Below are 22,094 nucleotides of genomic sequence, written 5' to 3'. Positions count from 1 at the left end.
GGAGAGCAGAAGCAGCATATCCAGGGGAGAGTGACCTGGTCTGAAACCAAATTGATGATCAGAAATCAAGCCATTGGAGAAGAGGAAGGATTTAATGTCTGAAGCGATGATGGATTCCATAACCTTGCTGATGATTGGGAGAAGGCTGATTGGTCTGTAGTTGCAGGGATCTGTTTTTGCACCTTTTTAATGCAGGGCAGTGATGTTAGCAGATTTCCAAGCAGATGGCAGATGACCTTGGGCAAATGAGAGGGTGAATAGAACAGAGAGAGGGTGAGCAAGAGCAGAAGAGCAGGCTTTTAGGACACGTGAGCTGATGTCGTCTGGACCGGTTGCAGAATCTGAGTCGAGGTTTGACAGCAAGCTCTCCACCTTGTCAGGAGAAAAGGACACAGAGTCCAGGGACAGATGTGTGCGACTGGGTAAAGTGGGTAGAGAAAGTGATGGGTTTTGGACACAATATTTCGATGCAAACACCTAGTTTAGGCATTCAGGCTTTTCACGTGTGGTATCAGCAGTGCAGCCATTTGAAGTAAGGAAGGGGATGGAGGGGGAACATACACCAGAAACAGATTTCATTAGACACCACCATGATTTGGAGGAGGGAGAGAGGTTTGAGAGTTCAGACTTGAGATGAGAAAGATGTTGTTTTCTGGCTCTCCTGAGGGTAGAAACACACTTGTTCTGAGCTTGCTGGAAGGAACTGAGATTACCCTCAGTTGGGTTTGCTTTCCATGAGGCAAAAGTAAGTTGTTTCAGGACAACTGCCTCACCACAAGCTTCAGTGAACCAAGGGCGGGAGGAAGGTTGGGACAACTGACGACGAGAGGGGATAAATCTGTGCATGAGGGAGAGCAAGTTTCTTTGAAAGAATTCCCACGATGAGTTTATGTTGGAGAAAGTAGTGATGGGAAACCAGTCTCGAAGTTTGATGGCTGCCTGGAGACCCTGCCAGTCGGCTTGAGTGAAATGCCAGACTCGATGGCGCTGAGGTGGTTCTCTGATAACAGCCAGAGAGATGTCCACTTTGACAAGGACGTGGTCAGAGGAACCAATTGGAGCAAAGGAAGAACAGCAGAGAGTAAGTTAGTTCTGAAGTTGTTCCCACTTTGGAGTCTTCATCCCTGTTTATTGAGTACATTACATGGATACGTGCCTTGCTTTGGTAAACTGCTTTCAAAACTTCTCGGTTGTCCTTTTCCTTCATTGGTCTGACATTGTGTGTACATATTAAATAGATGGGATGCTGTGTACATACCCCAGTAATTCCCTCCAGCAGCATAGCGAATGTTCACCTCTGATTAGCTTCGCCGTACATAACAAGTAGACGGGTGGACGTTGAGAACGCGGTTCCCCAGTTGGGATAATTGGATCATTATCCATCCCCCCCTCTTCTCATTCCCTCGCCTTCTCCCTCACCTCTCCCCCCTTCTCCCCCCTCTATTCCCCATTCCCCTCCCTACTCTCTCTCTCCCCTCCACTCTGTCCCCTCCCCTCCCTCCTCATTCCCCTCCCCATTTTGCATACGCATTGTTTGTACCCAGGGTCAGATGGCAGGCACAGAACAACCCCCCCCCCCCCAGGGCGGATTTTGACCAAACTCGGGTGGTCGGTACATCTTATGACCAAGTGCTTTGGAAATTGTGATGGTTGTTAGGGGCGCTTTGGTTACCGAGCAACAACCGAAAAACCTTCAAAATCGGTACCGTTCACGCGAAATCAATTCCGAAAGCCATTATCCCACGTAGGGTTATGAAATTTGGCACGAATGATCTACAGGTGATGCTCTCTCAAATATCTTCCGTTTTTTTGTGATATATGGAATACTTTACCCGCAGCGCCCCCTACAATTAGGGTATGGGCGAAAATTGGCGAAAATTGAAGGCCCCCTCGCGACCAGGTGAGTGCATCGATACGAATGAAACTTTGCAGGTTCATGGTACTCAAGGAGTACTACAACTTTGCCTCAGGACATATTGTCCGATTTCGCTTCGGTAAGGGGTCAAAGGTCAATTAGTGCAAAAATCGATAACATGCGAGAGCCGGAGGTGTCTTCGCGCCAAATTCTACTCCTCCTAGGGTTATGGTCGGATGGTCATGAAAATTCACACTAATCGTCTGGAATACATTGTGCACAAACGATCGAGCCGGATTTTCGATTTAGATCTTTGTTCACCCACAGCACCCCCTCAAACTTTGGGGATTTCCGATTTCAAACCACATTTTCGGTACTTTTCATTCAAATGGATACCGAGTTGTTATCAGTAGATGGAACTGGATGAGATTTGATATGCATAATCTTAAGGTGATTCCCTATCCGTGATATGACATCCATTTTGCTCTATATCTTATGGTTTCCATGCTCGGCGACCCATCGCCGCCTACCGGCTGGTCTGTTTGTTCGTTGGCAAAAAAACAACAAATTTTGACAAGTATGTTGATCACCTCCGTGTGTGTGTGTGTGTGTGTGTGTGTGTGTGTGTGTGTGTGTGTGTGTGTGTGTGTGTGTGTGTGTGTGTGTGTGTGTGTTTTTGTCCACTCGCCTCCAGCCCAAACCGCTCAACCAGACGCTCTGAAATTTTTCGAGATTAATGCCACCAACCTTGCGATTGTCCCGCATTGAAATTTCATAAAGTTGGTCGACCGAAAAGGTCTACATCGGTCAAAAGACCAATTTGAGCCAAATTTTCTGAAATCCTCAAATTTCATCCAATGGATGAGAAATTTGAAGAGCATTTTCATATGAGGTCGCTGAACTCTACCACCTATTAATTTTGAGATCAACATAAACCAAAAGGTCAACATATAGGCCAAATTTCCAAAATCCTCAATTTTAATCTAATTAACTTGAAATTTGAAGAGCATCTGCATATCAGGTCACTGAATTCAACAAACTACGAATTTTTAGGTAAACATAGGCCAAAAGGTCGACATAGGTCAATAGGCCAATTTGGGCCAAATTTTCTAAAATCCTCAATTTTCATCCGATTGACTTGAAATTTGTAGAGCATTTGCATATCAGGTCACCAAATTCAACCACCTATTAACTTTGAGGTAAACATAGACCAAAAGGTCAAAATATGCCAAAAGGCCAATTTGGGCCAAAGGTTTTAAATCCTTAATTCTCATCCGATTGACTTGAAATTTGAAGAACATTTGCAAATGAGGTCGCTGAACTCAACCACCTATTAATTTTGAGGTAAACATAGGCCAAAAGGTCAACATCGATCAAAAGGTCAACAGAGGCCAAATTTCTAAAATACTCTATTTTAATCCAATTAACTTGAAATTTGAAGAGCATTTGCATATCAGGTCACTGACTTCAACCACCTATTGATTTTGAGATCAATATAGGCCAAAAGGCCAATTTGGATCAAATTGGGCCAAATTTTCTAAAATCCTCAATTTTCATCCAATTGACTTGAAATTTGAAGACCATTTCATGTCAGGTCGCTGAATTCTCCTACCAATTATTAAGGTCAAAAGGTCAACACAGGCCAAATTTCTAAAATTGATAGATAGGGACAAAACTAAATATATCACTATATTTCAAAAAGTTGTGGACGAGTTATGACAAAGCAAGGTGGATGAGTTGGATAAGTTGACAAGAACAAGCAGATTGGATTTTGGTTTGGATCCAGCCCATCAGTGGGATACAAAACGTGAACCGTTCCACCTGGCAGAGGTATGCGCTCTCCCGAATGCCGTTCTACTTTGTGCTGTTTTGCCAAGTTGTCACTCTTTGAATGATTTTTCATTCGTCTGTTTGTTTGTCTGCACTGAACTTTCGTGTTTTTCTCTGCAATAGCTTGTCGGATTGACACAAAATTTTCACCATGGGAGCGACTCCTCATGCAGAATGTTTTAATGATAATTATGATGTCATAAGTCACGTGGTGTGGCAGCAATGTTGGGAAAAGGAAAAACTTTGGACCTCTGTATCTCTAAAATCACACCAAGGAAAAAATTGAAACTTGGCACATAGCCAGTACTCCTCAGGGGAATGAGTGTGATTGTTTTTTTTTTTTAATGCTGTCATAGGTGCCTTCATTATGATGTCATAATTGCATCCATAGAATGCCACATCCGATCAGTATGAAAAAATTTTGAGGGTCATATAGGGATGAATTGCTCCATGACGCGTCTTACCCCCAACTTTTTGTCATCGGCCGTTGTACTACAGGTGTGACCTGATGTCCACCTGTCCTATTACCTCCTCATCCCGTTCGGCCTAATTTGTTTGGCCATCTGAGCCATCCAGGTGGGCAAACTTGACCTTGCAAAACGCACCTGGGGTGGATTCAATTGCCAAGGAGCGCTTGCCAAGCCAACTGTTCCTTATCAACGGTTTGGAATGGAGTGCTTGCTTGAATGCTTAAGCCACTTGGCGAGCGCTCTCCGATAAACTTGGTAACCGAACACACCGCAGGTGTCGACTCCCGGTCACGTGATGGTATAACGTCAATAATATGATATTTGAGTTGATGGGATTGTCGACCTGGTAATTGTTTGCACCGATTTGAAGGTGACACTTTCAAATCATGCTTACCGACGACAACGTACGTAGTTCGAGGAAAGTAGGCGGGGCAAACAAACTTTTAACACCCACCCCAAATCAGAAGGTATATCCGGTAACACACCCAAAAAACAAGGTTAATCGTGCGAATTGTACGTCACACATTTCGTCCCGATGCCGTCCGTAATCGTTACCTTTTCATATTTAATAACTCGATACGTACAGGTACGTGAGTTTCAAAGTTTATCACCTCCCGTCACAGAAAGCTCCAAACTTTCAAGGAGATTCCTGGGAATCCATTCGGGGGAGCGCGTACGTGCAGTCAATGACGTATTCAATGGAGAGCAGAGAATATTACGTCACGGAATCTACCATTGCTGAAGGTGAGGGGGGTGCATACGTACCGTCGACCCGTTATTACAGCAAAACGCGACACTTTTCTGACAATGTAACCGACGAAAATCAAAAATATGATGTGAAATCTTGAAAACGTGTTGAGTATGTATATATATATATATATATATTTTTTTGAGCTTTATCGATTGACAACCTAATGTAGATTCCCCGCGGCGCGATGGTTGCTCCCGCAGTGCCGACGTGCGCCTCGCAACGTGCGCCTCGCGCTCGGAATCACGTGTGCGTTATTTATTTGGCGCGAGACGGCGGCTGCTGCTGCTGCTGCTGCAGCAGCAGCAGAGTCCGGACACGGCTCGATCAGGTGGAGCGACGGACGTGGGTTCCAAGAGACGTCGAGACTTGGCGGGATCGTTTCTGGGGTTGAAACGGCGACGCGGGCTGGACCCGGACCCGGACCCGGACCCGACGGCTCGGGAGCCCTTGTTATTCGCGCATCGCTTGCACAGTCTGAAGCCGGTGTGCGTGTGACAGCGGCTGTCGAGTCGCCGGACGAGCCGCGGACCCTGCCGAGCTGTTCCGTGTAATTTACGATCAAAGTTCGAGTGCTGCGAAACACCGTTGTTAGTCGGAAATGGCGTTTTCATCGGCAGCGCGGAACAAGATCCGAGAAAGGGTCGAAGCGACGGTCATCGGGTCATGTCCCAAGAGGACGCCGGGTGCCGCTCTGCTGCTCTACGAGTGCAAGACTTGTTTGCGTCCGTTCACCATCCTCCTACATCGATGGATCGTCCCACCACCGGAGACCACCGGTCTTGCTCCGGACCGGTCGATCAAAAAAAAAAGGACCATCAGAAAGTTTCTTGGCAAGGTTGAAATTAGGTGGTTTGCCATTGCCTTCCCCCCTCCCCCAGTTGTCAGGGCAGGAATTTGTAATTTGTTCAGGGTTTCGGCGATAACTCGTCTGCTCTTCGCGAAGGACACCTCGGGGTCTTTGAAGACCACTAACTAATGCCGCCAGACGGGGAATCCAGTTTAACGTCCATCCGACGGGGGACGGGACACACACGTTGATGAATCGCCCTACCTGTGAAACACCTGGATGAGTTTTAACTGAGCCGGGCGGTATTCGAACCCGGGCTAGACAACTTGGAGGTGAGTGTGCTCACCTGTACCTGTCGACTTTAGGCCATCGAGTCGTTAAGAAGCCTGAAGCGAGTGAGTGGTCGTTGTTGCCACCCAGCGATTTGCTCACGTTTGAAAGTTTTATTTATAATCGTTTAGCGATTGGAGCTGAAGTTAACAACTCGGTAAATTAAAACTAATTGACGTAGAATCGGTGCACAAGATATTTGGCTGGTTGTCTTTATTTCCAAACCCCCAATGGGGGGGGGGGGACCAAGACCCCGGGGTGGGGATGGGGCCATGGCTTACACAAAATATTTACAGAAATGGAGGGGGGGACCAAGACCCCGGGGTGGGGATGGGGCCATGGCTTACACAAAATATTTACAGAAATGGAGGGGGGGACCAAGACCCCGGGGTGGGGATGGGGCCATGGCTTACACAAAATATTTACAGAAATGGAGGGGGGGGGAATCATGAGAACTGATAAGACGAATGATCATAAACACGAAGTACTATTGAGGTAATGAATTACATGAAGGTTAAAAGGTGTACTTTGTACTGGAATGGGTGAAAATGTGGGGGGTTGGAGCGACGTGGGAAAAGTAGGGAATATAAACATGATACACACAAAGGCACTGTCCATCTCAATATGGAGTTGTACAAAACTCTGCATCTCATACATCCCCCCCCCTACACTCCCCATTTGTCCCCTCCCTCCCACCAACTACCAACTACACTCATTGAAGAGCAAAACATCTCACAATGTAGAATCGGAACGTTAAGATTAGCATCCAAAGACGGCGTTGGTCAAAAACGTGCAGCCAAAGGTCGAGGTCACGAGCAGTGTTAAAAGAGGGTGTTTGTAGCGATGGTTGCACCCGAACACTTATTTGGGTAGAAAGGAGAAAATAAATGACGCGTGTTCAGAATTATGAAGTCATGGGTTCACTACCAAGGTCGGAAGAGATCACCAAGGTCGGAAGAGTTCATGGACCCATCCAGTGGTGGACCATCCACGAAACACCGCTCAGTGTAGCTTGACGGTCGGTGTTTCGTAGAACGAGCCGCCCGATTCCACTGACCCATTGCGGGTCGTCCCGGAGCGTCTTGAGGTCCATGGATAGAGTCCGAGGGCGTAGCTCGGAAGGCGATGGATCCGCGCGTTTCACACGAACACGCTCTCTTGGTTCAGGGCAGACAGCAGGGGGCGGTACTGCACGTGTGCAGAGATGGGTACACGAGTGGAGGTCGGAGAGGATTCCGCTTCACCTTCAGGGGTGGTGCACAAGATCACACTTTACAAACACAATTACCCTTATTTGACTTTAACCACTGATGGAAGCAGAGCATCTGTTTTCTTCTTTTTTTTCTCCTCTACTGAAGGTGTTGTACACGTTTAATAACAGAAATTTTAATTTTGTACATTTCAATTCAACTCGACGTTCAAAAAGAGCAACATGTTGATTTAAAAACCTTCCACATCAACTTAATCCGTTTGATTATTTTCTGTGCACAAACCCATTCCTCTTCATTCATTCCTCTCTGTCGGTGTCTGTGTCTGTGTCTCTCTGTTGGTCTCCGTGTCTGTGTCTCTCTGTTGGTCTCTGTCTCTCCCACTCCATCTCTGAGCTCCTTTGTGCGAATGAAGGTTTAAAGGCCGAAACGTCACATTCTCCTTCCCCTGGCGGTTAGCGTACTTCAAATCAACGTCTTCAGTCAATTCAATGACAAAGAAGCCTTCCTTACATCGGGGTTAATTCTCCAACTTTTATGACGTCAAGAAGTATTTTTATCCCACACTTTTTGAAAGATTTTTTTTTTTTTAGTCTGTCTGTCCATAACGCTCCTAAACGGTTGTGCAGAAATTCACCAAACTTGGTAGTTTGAATCGCATGGCAAGAAGGTGCGAGAGGAAACATTTTTGCAATTACGGGTCCATTTAGAAACCTTTCTGTATTGAAACTTCGTAAATGTAATCAATATCAGGGGACGCATGAAATATGAAACCATTTTTTGGAGTTGACCTCCGGTTCTGGCCCCAGGGGGTGCAAACTTGGGGTAAAGGGGTCAAGATGGCAAAAAAATTTCCACCAGTAATGACCCAATGTCAAATTTTTAGTTCAACTTTTTTTTTTTTTTTAACCATCTTACAACTTTGCTTTAGGAGGGAAGCGTGGCGATTTGCGATGGTGCCCCGTCGACTTCGCTCTGGTATGAATTGCAATACCGGAATCCACCAGGTGACGCTGTACGATATACAATGACGTATCCACGCTGAACCACACGGGCTATTAAACATATATTTTTAAATTCAAACTTCTGGCATTAAACAGTTTATGTTTTGTATCCCAATGATAGGCCAGATCTACATCCGCACCTGAATCAAAATCTAATCGGCTTGTTCTCGTCAAATACCCAACTCGTCCACCAACTCTTGCTATCTGTCCACAACTTTTTGAGATATCATATTATATATCATTTTTGGCTCAATATTATGAAGGTCAATCAATATCATACTCAATATCATGAAGAATTGTTAAAAAGATTTTTAAGAACTCTCGAATCCGGATCTGGATCTTCACCAAAATCCCATCAATTCGTCCTCGTCACACACTCAACCTGTCCACCAAGTTTCGTCCAAATCCGTCCAGAACCTTTTGAGATATCGTACTATATATAATTTTTGGTCCCATCTCTCAATGGTGAAGATATATTTTTTTTTTAATTATCGTATCCAGATGTGGATCTTCACCAAAATCTAATCCTTTCATCCTTGTCACCCACCAAACCTCGTCCGAATCCATCCATAACTCAAGATATCTTGCTCACAAACAGACAGACAGACGGGTAAAACTATAACCTCCGTCCATCCACCTTCGGTGGCAGAGTTTATGAAGGAAGATTGTCGACTGCACTGTAATAAACAGGATTGGAGGAGAGGAAGGAAGACTAAAATGTGAAGGATCCCGAGAGTTTACCTTTACCTCAAGAGACCTCCCAGCCCAAAGGATTCCCCCGAGGTTGTACGAAGAGGCGACTTACTCGCGGATCTTGTGGTCTCATCCCCCGAGGGCAGCAGTGCTGTTACGCGGCTGCCCGTTTGCTCGATAAAGTGTTGAAGGTAGAGCTGTCGCAGATCTCTGTTAAGATTCTCAAGCTCTCCTTCCTTCACCTGTCCCAACAAGATGAAGGTAGAAGTGAAAGCTTCACCTGTCCCCTCCTCCTGATGGGGGAGGATATCACCTTTATTTTATAGGTTTTACATTTCAGGCCTGCAGCTGATCCGCTCAAGGTCAGTTAAAGGTAATTGTTCGGTTAAGGTTTCCTTCATCGGCGCTCCCGAGAAGCGTTCCTACAACATTTAAACACTGAAACACGTCTAAAAGTAATCACGAGTGGAGAATGAGTTCATGAATGGGCAGTGGTGACAGGCTCACCTTAAGGTTGTGGCTCACATCATGAACACTTTTTTCAAGCTGCGCCAAACTTCCAGCCACCTGCTGCCCCTCTTCCTCTTGTTTGCTGAGACTGGCCCGCAGCTGCGCCAAAGTCATTTCGGGTTCCCTGGCGTCCTCACGTTTCTGTACGTTGACTAATTCTCGAACATTGACTTCTTGGGCTTTGGCAGCACTTTCACATTGCTCCTGCAAATGACAAGCAATTGCGTTTTGCTGCTCCAGGACCTTTTTCAGGCTCTGCGTTTCATCGGAAAGCAGTGCAAGTGTCCGTCGCATCTCTTCCTCCTTCTGGAGTCCTTCCTCAACCTCAGTCTGCAGCTCCGTGCCACTCGCTATCTCTTGCTCGTTTTGCGCAATTTGCGCTTCAAGCTTTACCACGATGTCGTCCTCACATTGCTCCTCCTCCTCCTCATCCGACTCTTCAATAACCTCATCGAGGGTCTCAAGAGGTGCTATTGACAAAGCCGTTAGTCTCGAGTCCAAAGCATGCAGCCGCTGCTTTTGGAGCTTAATGATTCGTTTGAGTTCCTCAATATCCGTAACTCCCTTGCCCGTTCCTCCGTGCACATTTCCAGTACCATTGAAAAGGTCGGTAATGCCCCGGACGCCTCCTGTGAATGTAAGCGATTTGCGCTTGGGTTCTTTGCGCCGTAGCTGCTCCCTGCTCACAGTCCGTTGCTTTGCCAAGGAGGGCAAACTATGATGTAAGGGAGGCCGCACTGTGGGCTCCTCAGGCACGTTCCCGTCTCTTGTTGGTCCTGTGCACCGTAGGACGAAGCAGACGTCTCCAGAATGTTGGCCCCACTTTGCGAGCGCCAGCAAGGGTGCCTCTGTTGGTGACAAATGACGCTCTGTGTTGCGCCACTGCTCAATAAGGGTGTAGCGACCCGTCCGTCCTGGACATGTGCACAGAGATAAAAAGCTTGGGTTAACTTTTCCACACCACAGTTGGTGTTGCTAAGTTCAACATAAAAAGACTGTTAGGGCGGTTTTCCATTGCCTTCCTTGTAGTAGTCGGGGCAGGAATTTATAATTTGTTCATGGTGTCGGTGAAATATACCACGGGATCTTTAACATTCACAACCTATTCGTGGGAGATAGGATGCCCAGCTTAACGTCCGTCCGAGAGACGGAACACACATTGATGCCTCACCCTGCCAGTAAAACACCAGGAAGCAGTTTATAGATGGGTCAACATTCAAATTCAGGCTAGAGAGGCTTAGGGATGAGTGTGCATACCTCTCAGGTCTAGGCCATCCTGCCAGTCCCGATAGACACCATACACATGGTGACAATTAAACAGTGACACAGTTGCAGACTTTTCTCCATCTGTTGCAAAAAACTTCCACTAGGGGGCACTCCATGCACAGAGGGAGTATGTACTGTACTGAACAGCACCAAAATGACTGCTGTTCACTTGGTAATGCTTTGGTGTACAATTACAATGTATTAGTTCACTGTGCACAACACTTTCGTTGGAATGCAGCAGTTAAGTCTTCTCTGGGTGAGAACTTCCATAACCAACGTATTCTGATGTGACATACTCTGTTGCACAGCGTCGGTGTTGCAGAAGCAGTTTCTTGGCAAGGGTTATCATGGGTGGTTTGCCATTACCTACCCAGCAATAGTTAGTGCAGGAGTTTGTAATTTGTTCATGGTGCCGACGATAGCTCGCCTACTCTTCGCGAAAGACACCTTGGGATCTTCAACGTCCAACTAATGCAGGCAGACGAGACGCCCAGTTTAACGTCCATCCGAGGGACGGCACGCACATTGATGACTCACCTCGAACCTGTGCATGCAAAAATCAAAAAAGAAAAAGAAGAAAAGGTTTTTGAATAGAGGGCTTCGAGAAATCTAGCTCTAGACCTTTACGAGGCTAAAATGTTTTCACAAAGGCCAAGTTAACGCTTCCAAGTTGTGTCCCTTGGCAGACTGTAAATGCATGCAGAACTCTTCGACCTTCAAAATGAAACACCTTATTTGCAGCTGTGAGATTAGGAGCTAAAAATACGGTTTATTACTCATTTCATTCGCACATTAGAGCAGGACTACAACCTGGGGGATGAGCGTGGGAGATTCACCTGCCAGAGGCACCATGGTGCATGTTCGTTTTGGAATTAAACCCAGAGATGTAATCACTCGCTTGGGAGGGATAACAAAGCCATCACAGAGTCTAACTGGCTCAAGGTAACTATTCAAGACTATCTATATATTACTTATGATAAATTTGCTGAGAGCTCCCCCACCAACCCCTGCTCTCCCAACCCATAAACCATCACAATGGCAAAATAAAAACCATTTAAGTTGTTCCTAAACAACAAAAGGAACAAGTGATAAATGTACAAGAGAATTTTCAAACAGTGAAGTTTATGAAGAGTTTACAAAAGGACCAATATTTTAGTGATGCACCCACCAAGTGCTTGAGCTAATGCGATGACCACATCTTGGCACGTCGTGGTTTCTGTCACTCCGCACACCACCCTTTGCACACCTTCGACCCACACTTTCAGCTCCATGGCCGCTTTTCCCCTTCTCCTTGTGGTCTTGCGAGGTCAGGCCCGACTCTGGGAGCCGACGGATCCGGTGTGCGTGGGTGACGCTAAGCCGACGCCGGGAAACCTCCGAGTTTCCACTGCCAGCTGCTTCTATCAGGCTTGCTCGAGGTCCTGTGAAATCAAATTGTATATTCAAAACGTGCGATGAACAACAATGGCAAAAATCTTCTAAAACACGATGAATGTATTATTATTAACATTGTCAGAACTGGCAATTTCGAGCGATCAAACAGTGGGACGAACATGAGGCTTCTCCGATCCCATTCTTCAGACCAATAAAGCCAGTGACCAACATCAAAGCAAAATGTCAACAAGATAATGAAACAAACTTGACAATCACAGAAAGTTTTCATCACATTCCCTACACGGCTTCCTCGAGGTTATTGGCGTGACCACGTGCATGAGCGTAGACCATGTTACAACCGCCAGTCTTCGATGACCCACGGCCAAGCCAAAAACTGCCTGCCGTTTCCACATCCTGTGAGATAAACTTTAATTATACTTGAAGTGGAATGATCTCAAATGAACATCTTCGGTGGGATTCATTGCTGCTTTCTGATCCACTTGTGTGGGTCGGTATTGTAGTCATTCCCATGGCTCTGCAACTTGTGTGAAGCTACTTGCCTGCTCTGCATTCTGACCATCAATCCCCATCACCTGACAAGGAGGCCGCAAGAGGTCGGGAGGGGGTGGGGTGGGAGTGGTCATCGTTCCATCGAGGAGAATGCACTATGTTCCGGGAGACATTCTACATGCAATCGCTGCTGCGTTTTTGTCCAAATTTGATTGTTAAACTTTATTATTTTTTTTTTAATCTTTGCTCCACCATCTTCGCTCTATCATTAGTCCTTTCTTTTTCAAATCAAAAGCACAAGTCAGCCTAGTCACACAAACCAGTTGGTCACACCCATCATTTATGAGAGTTCAGATCCGTCACGCTCAGTGACGCTGCGGGTTCTCACAGCATCGTCATTCCACTCCAAACATGCCAACAAAGGAATCTTTTTACAATCAAACCACAAGCACTGCCCAAGCTGCGTCACAATCATCTCAGATGTTAAAAGTTGACACCCAAGTGTTCCGATGTCAAACCACAATTTGTCCGCCAAGGGTATCTAGTAGCATTCGAAGCACCAAATCTTACAACATTGGGAAAGCCTGCACTCATCTTTCCCAGAGGCTCGATCGGAATATCCATCGCTCTGGACATTGACGGCTCCTGGGAATGCTTCCTCGATCGCCTGCTCACCCTTCACCAAGTTTATTCCATTCCACCTGCGGTATTCTGTCCCTGATGTCACACTTTGATGAATGAGTCTTATCCAAGCATTCTCCACTCAGCAGCTTGCTTTCACAGCCGTGACAGTTCCCTCCTCCGGTCTCAGCTCTGAACAAATTTGTATCAGTCTTGAGACACGGCATATGTCTTACCACAAAATAAGCTGAACTTTTATTTATCAACTTGGTGGCACATGATGAAAAATGTCTCGTGTGGTTTCCCCCTCGCCCCCCCCCCCACTAACTCCATCGCATTCTTACTCAAATGCAAATGCTCCATAACCCAAGACCTCCCACACTCAGAGGGTACAGTGAAACGATTACACCACACCAAGTCTGGTCTTATTATCGTAGTGGTTTTTAATTGTTTTTTTAAACTCCATCACTTAAGGTGGAAGGAGGTTATGTTTTCACCCATGTCTGCCTGTCTGTCTGTCTGTGTTTATGTGCAGGATATCTCAAAAAGTTATGAATGGATTCAGATGAAAGTTGGTGGACAGGTTGGGTGTGTGACAAGGACAAATTGATTAGAATTTGGTGAAGATCTGAATACGGATCCGGACAAGAGAATTTTTAAGTGATTCTTCACCATTGAGAGATAGGACCAAAAATGATAAGCAGCACGATATTTCAAAATCTCTTGGGCCTGACGTTCTCGTGGATCAGACGGAGGTATGCACTCTTCCAAGTGCCCTTCTAGTGTTTAATTTAGTTTTGTGTTGTTGACGCACACGGCATGGAATTGTACCAAACAAGGATCTGAAGCTGTGCTTCGTCCATTACGAAATTTGGGCAGAAATTTGGAAAGGCAGCTGTTCATCACCATCTCTGATCATCCCCCATCCAAAACCATCATCTTTTATACTCTCGTTAACCCCTTCCCCCTGTCCACCCCCACCCCCCACCTTCAAGTCCACCTCCTTTCAAGTTTCCTTCTGTATCCATGTTGTCCAACTCATGCATCTTCACCCCCTCATTCCTCCCCCACACCTATTGTTTCTCCAAGTCTCCTATTTTGTCCTTCAACTCTCCTGTTGGTGTCCCCCCACCCTCTCTCTTTTTCCTTTTGTTCTCCCTCTGTACTGTTCCTGATCCATTCAATGTTCTAGCTCTGACACGAGCCTTGACTGCATACAACAAAATAATAACAAAACAAAAAAAGATGGACGGATAGAACAAGTTCAGAGCAAGATTGTGTGCTTTAACTCCTCGAGCTGATCCTACTTAGCTCATTAAATTTGCCATTGTAAACCTTGTTTGACCATAGTATTTCTTTCAAGTTTTCTGAGCTTGACACATCCATCTTGTCCATACCCCATCACCAATGAAGATTACCAAAGTCACCATCGATGTGAGGGATCTCTGGGTCGCTCCTCTGAGATTGATCCGAGTCTGCGTGCTGCTGGACTTACCAAGCCTAATCATCAACAACCTAAGTCACCCTGACACTGATAGAGACAACAAAGCAGAGCCCTTAAAATACAGGTCAGCAGGTTTCCTACTCACCACATTCAGCCAAACTTAAAGGCACAGTGTTTCCAACTCCCTCGCATCATATGAATTTCTTCCTGGCCATGTTCCAGTGGACCCACGGACCCACCCTTCTGACTTAACCAAGAAAAGATGACTGAACTTGAAGTGAGAAATCTCCAGTCATTTGCCACGTGGAGGACATGGTCTGCCACAAGTTTGTTCATCTTTCCCCTTCACTCATGGCTGACCGACGCCATACTCGAGTGCAGTCACCCTCGAGTGCGTACCTTTTTCCAGGACTTGGCTTTTGGGAGCATTCTTGGGCCCATTTCCATTTTTGGTTAAAATCAAATGACATGCCAACTTCCCTGCTCAACTCTCTCCATACATTTCATGACCGTACAGTTTTCAAGAAGCGAGACATAAAAGCAACGGAATCACCGACTGCTGACCTCGAAAATAAATTTTCAAAATGCGAATAGTTGAATCGATATGATGAAATATACAAGTATGAGCTATGAGTCAGGCTGCCATATTCTGAAGAAGTTGCAAGGGATTGTGAGCCAGGAAGCAAATAAGCCTATTAACGGCAAGTTTCGGTAATCCGTTTGTGATGTTAAGAGAGGATGAACCGCAGTTACAGCTGTTCATCAATTTATAAGCAGAAGCAGATTTGGGCAATATTGTATCGGTGGAAGGAAAAAAGATTTGCAGATTTTAGCGATGTGCGGAATATAGGAAAGAGTTGTCTCCATGGTGACAGCAAGATTGGAAAATGTGGGAACGGAGATCTGGTGGTGTTCGTCGAGTATCACAATCTGGGGATATAAAATACTTTAAAAGAGAGATGGAAGCCAAGCACCAACAAGTCAGTCCTGCAGTAGTTGAGTTTGGAAAATTTCATGACCATCTATATACTTCAGAAGACAGGAATCCCAAACTGTGGAAGACAGCATACCGTCGAGTTCAATGGGCAAGTACATCTGTACATCAGTAGAACAATGGAAGCTGGTATTGAAATCCTGTGAAATTGTACAAAGTTGATGCATATATAGAGGAAACAAGTGAACAAAGAACCCTCAAAAACACCGACACATATACATCTTGGGGCTGATGAATAGCTAGCAATAGGTACGAGAGATGTGCGATGTACAAGGTAATATTTAAACGATTCAAGAAAAGGTCCAGAGATACAAAAACAGAATTGAAGATGGTCAAGCAGTACATTGTGCTCAACTGTGTAGAAAACAGCTGGTAGGTCCAGAAGTATTAGGATTGCAGCTGAATCATGGTCTGTATTGTGCAGAATATTTGTGACCTTCAGAGGAGCCGTTTCAATGTGATGCAACTGTTTGAAACCAGACTGACAGGGTTCGAAAATAATGCTGGTTTAAGTATTCCAGAAGTAGATTGGAAATCATCTGAGCACGTTTGAAATTTGGAGTTTGAAAAAAAAACCAAAGGCTTAAACTCTGGAGCTCCTGCTGAGAAACATCATGCATGACCCCCGAGGAACATCATCCATGACCCCCGAGGAACATCATCCATGACCCCCGAGGAACATCATCCATGACCCCCGAGGAACATCATCCATGACCCCCGAGGAACATCATCCATGACCCCCGAGGAACATCATCCATGACTCCCGAGGAACATCATCCATGACTCCCGAGGAACACCATCGATGTCCCCTTAGAAACACCATCCGTGATCCCCTTGAAACATCATCCTTAACCACTGAGAAACATCATCCATGACCCCTGGAAACATCCATGAACCCCGAGGAACTTCATCCATGACCCCCGAGAAACACCATCCATGACCCCCGAGAAACACCATCCACGACCCCCTAGAAACATCCGTGACCCCCGAGAAACATCATCCATGACCCCGAGAAACATTATCCATGACCCCCTCGAAACATCTGTGACACCTATAAACACCATCCATGACCCCCTAGAAACATCATCCATGACCCACAAGAAACATCATCCATGACCCCAAGTAACATCATCCATGACCCACTAGAAACATCATCCATGACCCCTGGAAACATCCATGAACCCCGAGGAACTTCATCCATGACCCCCGAGAAACACCATCCATGACCCCCGAGAAACACCATCCACGACCCCCTAGAAACACCATCCACGACCCCCTAGAAACATCCGTGACCCCCGAGAAACATCATCCATGACCCTGAGAAACATTATCCATGACCCCATTGAAACATCTGTGACACCTAGAAACGCCATCCATGACCCCCTAGAAACATCATCCATGACCCACAAGAAACATCATCCATGACCCCTGAGAAAAATCATCCATGACCCCTGAGAAAAATCATCCATGACCCCCGAGGAACATCATCCATCACCCCGAGGAATATCATCCATGACCCCTGAGGAAATCATCCATGACCCCCGAGGAACATGATCCATGACCCCTGAGAAACATCATCCATGACCCCTGAGAAACATCATCTATGACCCCTGAGAAACATCACCCATGACCCCTGAGAAACATCACCCATGACCCCCGAGGAACATCATCCATCACCCCGAGGAAATCATCCATGACCCCCGAGGAACATTATCCATGACCCACTAGAAACATCATCCATGACTCCAGAGAAACATAATCCATGACGCTTTGCATTTCTGAGCATTACATTATATATATATATATATATATATATATATATATATATATATATATATATATATATATATATATATATATATACATACATATTTCCTACGATCTGCAATTTTGTCTGAATCTCTATATTCCCAATGTTGAGAGCGTGAGTAGAGCATTTGATTGGTCGACATGGCAGAAAATGGAATAACATTTTGTTCAAGTCCTGCTGAACTGGAGGTTTTTGGAAGTGCCAACAAGACAATTAGTGTTCTACAGTGTTCAAGTACTGTATATAATTGAAATGAAATCAAATAAGGTTCTAAATTATGTAAAATAACAATAAAAAATGTTATTCAGGAAGTTTACCGCCGTTGGTGCAGTGTCTTTCCCACCACGTTATTTAATACGTTAGATTAGTTCTTTGTATCTGTTGTTTGTGTCCTTTATGACGTTCATAAAAACGAATTTTCCTTTTTGGAATGATAAACCAATTTTGTTCGACTGCCAGACAGGCAGCGAGAGCAAAAAAAATTATCTCATTCCTCTCTGTGCATGCGTGCTTGGGACAACATTACGTACAATTTACCATATTCAGAGCCAACATACTGCTACACTGCAGCTTCGTGTTCAGATTCATGTTACCTGCAGTGTTGAAATATATATATATATATATATATATATATATATATATATATATATATATATATATATATATATATTCAATTGGAATCGAGTAGTTCCTTGATCATACACCGATGTCCAGGAAGAAACGTTCCCCAAGTTCAAGTGTGTTTGCCAAGTTCTTTGTTGTCTGTAGTCTGTCTGAATGCGAGTTTGTGATTTATGTGCATAACAGTCCATCCAAGAGTTTTACTATCTGTATAAAAAGTAAAGGATTCCCTTTTGTTGCATTTTTAATCCTGTTTCTTACTCTGCACAGTACTGTTTGGCAGCTCCCCCCCCCCCACCACCAACACCCTAGCCCTCTTCCTTGCAGTGTCCTCAGATCATGGTGGAGATTGTGCAGAAGTCACATGGAGGACATTATCTCATTGTGCTTCAACATTAATTCTAGGGGCATTTGTAGATGGGAAACAGTTGAGATGGGAACACCAAACAGGCCAACAGTCCACTTCATGCTTTCCAGATGATGGATCATCATCATCATTATGCGCAACCCTTTTTTGCATACAAAGTCAAGGCTCATGGAAGAGCGAGAATATAGAAAAGACAATTACGTAACAGGACAAAATTAACAGTAGAAGGAGTGTGTGGGGGGAGGACACACAAACAGCATGGTTGAGGGACAAAATAGAGGGAAACCTGGACAATAAGGAATGTGGCGAAGATTAATGGAGAAGATGCATCCAGAAGCAAACTCTTAAGTGGGGAAAACTGCAAATTATGAAGGATGTGGGCTTAGGGAGGATTAACGAGGGTAGAAAAGATCATAGTTTTGGATAGGGGATGATTTGAGATGGTGGTGAACAGCTGTCTTGAAGGCCTGGTGGGAAAAAAATGAGTTTGAAGAGGATAATGGAAGTTGGTTCCACAGGCAGGAACAAAGAGGAACAAATGAGCGGAGGTGAGTAGTGAGCCTGGATTTAGATAGTTTCATCAGAAGGGAGTTGATGGTGGACCAAAACATAGAAACAGCAGAGGGTGCACGACCAGTAAGGAGGCAGTATAAGACAAAGACCACCTTCCACACCGGTCGTCCTATTATTATGTCATACAAGAGCCTCACTCCAAATGGGAAAAAAAATTATGCAGCAGTTAAATGTGGAAGTTTACAACCAATTTTCAATGAGGCCTAAAGACAAATAGTAGTTTGTTTGTTTTTTCAGCAATAATCTGAAGAACCAATTTGACAGGACTCGTAAAATTCATAAATGTAACGTTTTTATTCGCAACTTCATTTCTGCAATCCGCTCGAAAACTGCTTTGTTTCGCACTATAGCCCCGATAAAATAATGTTGCATTTAATAGAACAAACTCATCAAAACATCCACAAGCTAATGAATGCTTTTCTATGATCTGGCTGCTCAGGTGTTGCTCTCCAGTGTCCATATTGTGGACACGTTTGGAATGTTTTTGTTGGTATCACATGATGCTTGTTAAACAGGTGAGGTGACAATATTTAATCATTTTTAAAACTTCCTTAACCTCTCCACCGTCCTATTGCCCTCAATTTCCTGAATGCTTATCCGTCTCGGAACTCCATCATCTCAATGACTTCCAGGTTTGCACGATGACTTGTTTGAATTATCGAAAGTGAAACCCCTCGCCAACCCCTCCCCACATCGGATTCGATATCGAGTGTACACAGTGTACGACTCTCCCAGGGACTCCCACTCTCAGATCGTACGAGAAGCGCGGGACATCAAGAGTTGTCCTTGCCGGAGTGGAAGCATTACGATGCTTAGTTAAATTGATATTTGGAGAAAATCTTTTCACGATGCACATGTATGGCCTGACGACTGCATGCACTGCAAGGTTAGAGACCATAAAACTAAAGCGGCAAGAGTGAACGAGTGACTAACAGCGATTCCTGAAGTTGTCTGCGCCGCCAACACCATCAGATTAAACGACGACCAGGACCAGAGACCTTTTATGTTGTTAAATTTGTCTCGTCATAATTAAAAAGCATTTTAAAAGAAACAAATCGTAATAAAGGAAAGCGTTTGGAATTCACAAGGATGCCCACATTACCAAATGTGACAAGTGGGCCGGAGGAAACGGTTCAGGAATGCGAAATCAAATTTTAATCAACCGATCTGTACAGTCCAGCACTGTGGTTTGACAAGTTCCCAAAGGCTCTCAGAATGCCTCTTCTCCGTTTTTGCCATTTCCGTCATGGTGTGCCAAGCACGCACAGCAATGCGGCCGCTCGGTGCATATCCGACCCATGATGCGGCGATTCGCCTTCGCCAAAGCACAGGCGTGAAAACGCACGAGGCACAGCTTCGGATCCTTGTCTGGTCCAACAACATGCCATGTGCTTCAACAACAACAAAAATAATTTTTTTTAAAAAATAAACAATCAATAATCACCATGATAATAAGAGCAGCCTGGGTGGTGCAATTGAAGTGTCCGCTCTGAGTCTGGGAGGTCGGTGGTTCAAACCCCTGACCGAGTCATACCAAAGACTTTAAAAATGGTACGTGCTGCTTCCTTGCGTGACACTCAGCATTTAAGAGGACAGAGCATAGACAATCAATGCTGGGAAGGCAATGGCAATCTACCCAGTATAACCCTTGCCAATAAACTGCTTTGGTAGCACAATGCTCTGGAAAGAGTAGAGAGCATCAAAATCATTCATCATCATGATAACAAGAGTTGAATGCTCACTGACCTCACCTTAATCATCCTCATCTCAAGGGGCCTGAGGAAAGAGAAATGTCTCCGCCTTGGGTTTAGAAGTACGAGCGACAAATAAATTGTCCATTTGTGTAAACAAGACATCATCCTACTATGTATATAAAATAGGGCAATGTCTGTCTGTTCCTTACAGAATCCAAAAAAGGTTTGGCTACCCTCCACCAGATTTTTCATGAGTTATTGGAGTACCCAAGGTCAGGTTATGTACGTTAAATAAATCTCTCCCCGCGAGTGTGGGGAGACGTACAATTTTCACCTGTGCACGTGCAATTTGAACTACTTACCTCTGCCGGAAGGAGGGGGTATTGCGGGTGGGGAAACGATGCCAATTCCGAAAACAAATGCTCTCACTCCTGGAGGGTGTCAACTGGTCTCACAAAGTAAAGATCGACATTATCGGACTAAAGACTATGTCTGTACAGTGTACATTCATAAACAATGGTCCAATATTTAAATTACACATGGATCAAATGCAAGGCCAACCACCATGGAACAGTACCCAGGATCAAAGGCCATCATAAACCAACATGCACGACAACCACAGCCACACCTGTGTCTACATCGTTAAGTACCGAAGCAGGTAGAGGTCGAATTAGAAAAAGACACAAATACGCTCATTTTACCCACCTTATCCTACTATATTAAATCAGGTGTGTGTGTGTGTGTGTGTGTGTGTGTGTGTGTGTGTGTGTGTGTGTGTGTGTGTGTGTGTGTGTGTGTGTGTGTGTGTGTGTCATCTGAAAATCATAAAAGAAAACACGGCTGGACTGATCTCCACCAAATTGTGCATACATCATGGTAGTACTCAGGGTAACCCCCCACCCACCTCCAGACGACTTGCTAATGTTCCCGAAGGGAGCGGGTGTTTCGAGTTAATTCCAAATTCTTGCTCAAACTTTTAAGTGCCACAGAAATGATTCGATCTCTGTCTTCTACCACCCCCTTTATGGTATTGCACCCACTGCTCTTTCTGTGCTTTGTCCGCCACCCAGGTTTCTGCAGGGCGCACGCGGTCTGCCAGTAACCCCTTTCTGGTGAAACTCTCAAAATCCAGAACCACCGCTCACCTCCGGTCATTCATTCCTCTTTTTTCCCATGTATGGAAGCAACTTCCACATTCTCTTCAATCTCACTCTTCTCTCCAGGTTTTCAAGATAGCTGTTCACCACCATGTCAGGTCTCCACCACATCCACAACCATGATCTTTTCTACCTCCGTTAACCCTCCCCAAACCTACCGATTTCCAAGTTTCCAGTTTTTCCTCTCTGCGGATGTGCGGCTGTACCCATGACCCATGTTGTCCC

At 45.1% G+C, this 22,094-nt stretch overlaps 2 protein-coding genes across 2 annotated transcripts in view; both read right to left on the bottom strand.

Moving 5' to 3' along the window:
- The window catches only part of PHRF1 (PHD and ring finger domains 1), an 87,272-nt gene extending 75,271 nt beyond the window's left edge, over positions 1 to 12,001 (bottom strand). Inside the window, exon 1 of the mRNA XM_085880701.1 lies at positions 11,873 to 12,001. The gene's annotated coding sequence lies outside the window, so the exon portion shown is untranslated. The remainder of the gene's footprint in view (positions 1 to 11,872) is intronic.
- LOC147025839 (ras association domain-containing protein 8-like) lies at positions 6,222 to 12,122 on the bottom strand. The gene is made up of 4 exons (XM_085880715.1): positions 11,873 to 12,122; positions 9,436 to 10,352; positions 9,041 to 9,170; positions 6,222 to 7,267 (listed from the first exon to the last, which is right to left on the bottom strand). Exons 1-4 carry the CDS (start codon positions 11,973 to 11,975, stop codon positions 7,164 to 7,166), a joined length of 1,254 nt encoding a protein of 417 aa, XP_085736841.1. The 5' UTR covers positions 11,976 to 12,122; the 3' UTR covers positions 6,222 to 7,163.
- Between the last annotated feature and the right edge of the window lie 9,972 nt (positions 12,123 to 22,094).

Source organism: Eptatretus burgeri, chromosome 5 (assembly GCF_056783735.1).
Source record: "Eptatretus burgeri isolate ZD-2024b chromosome 5, Ebu_testis_v1, whole genome shotgun sequence".
Taxonomy (NCBI): Eukaryota; Metazoa; Chordata; class Myxini; order Myxiniformes; family Myxinidae; genus Eptatretus; species Eptatretus burgeri.
The sequence above is the reverse complement of the archived record's forward strand: the minus strand, read 5'-3'. Positions and strand labels throughout refer to the sequence as shown.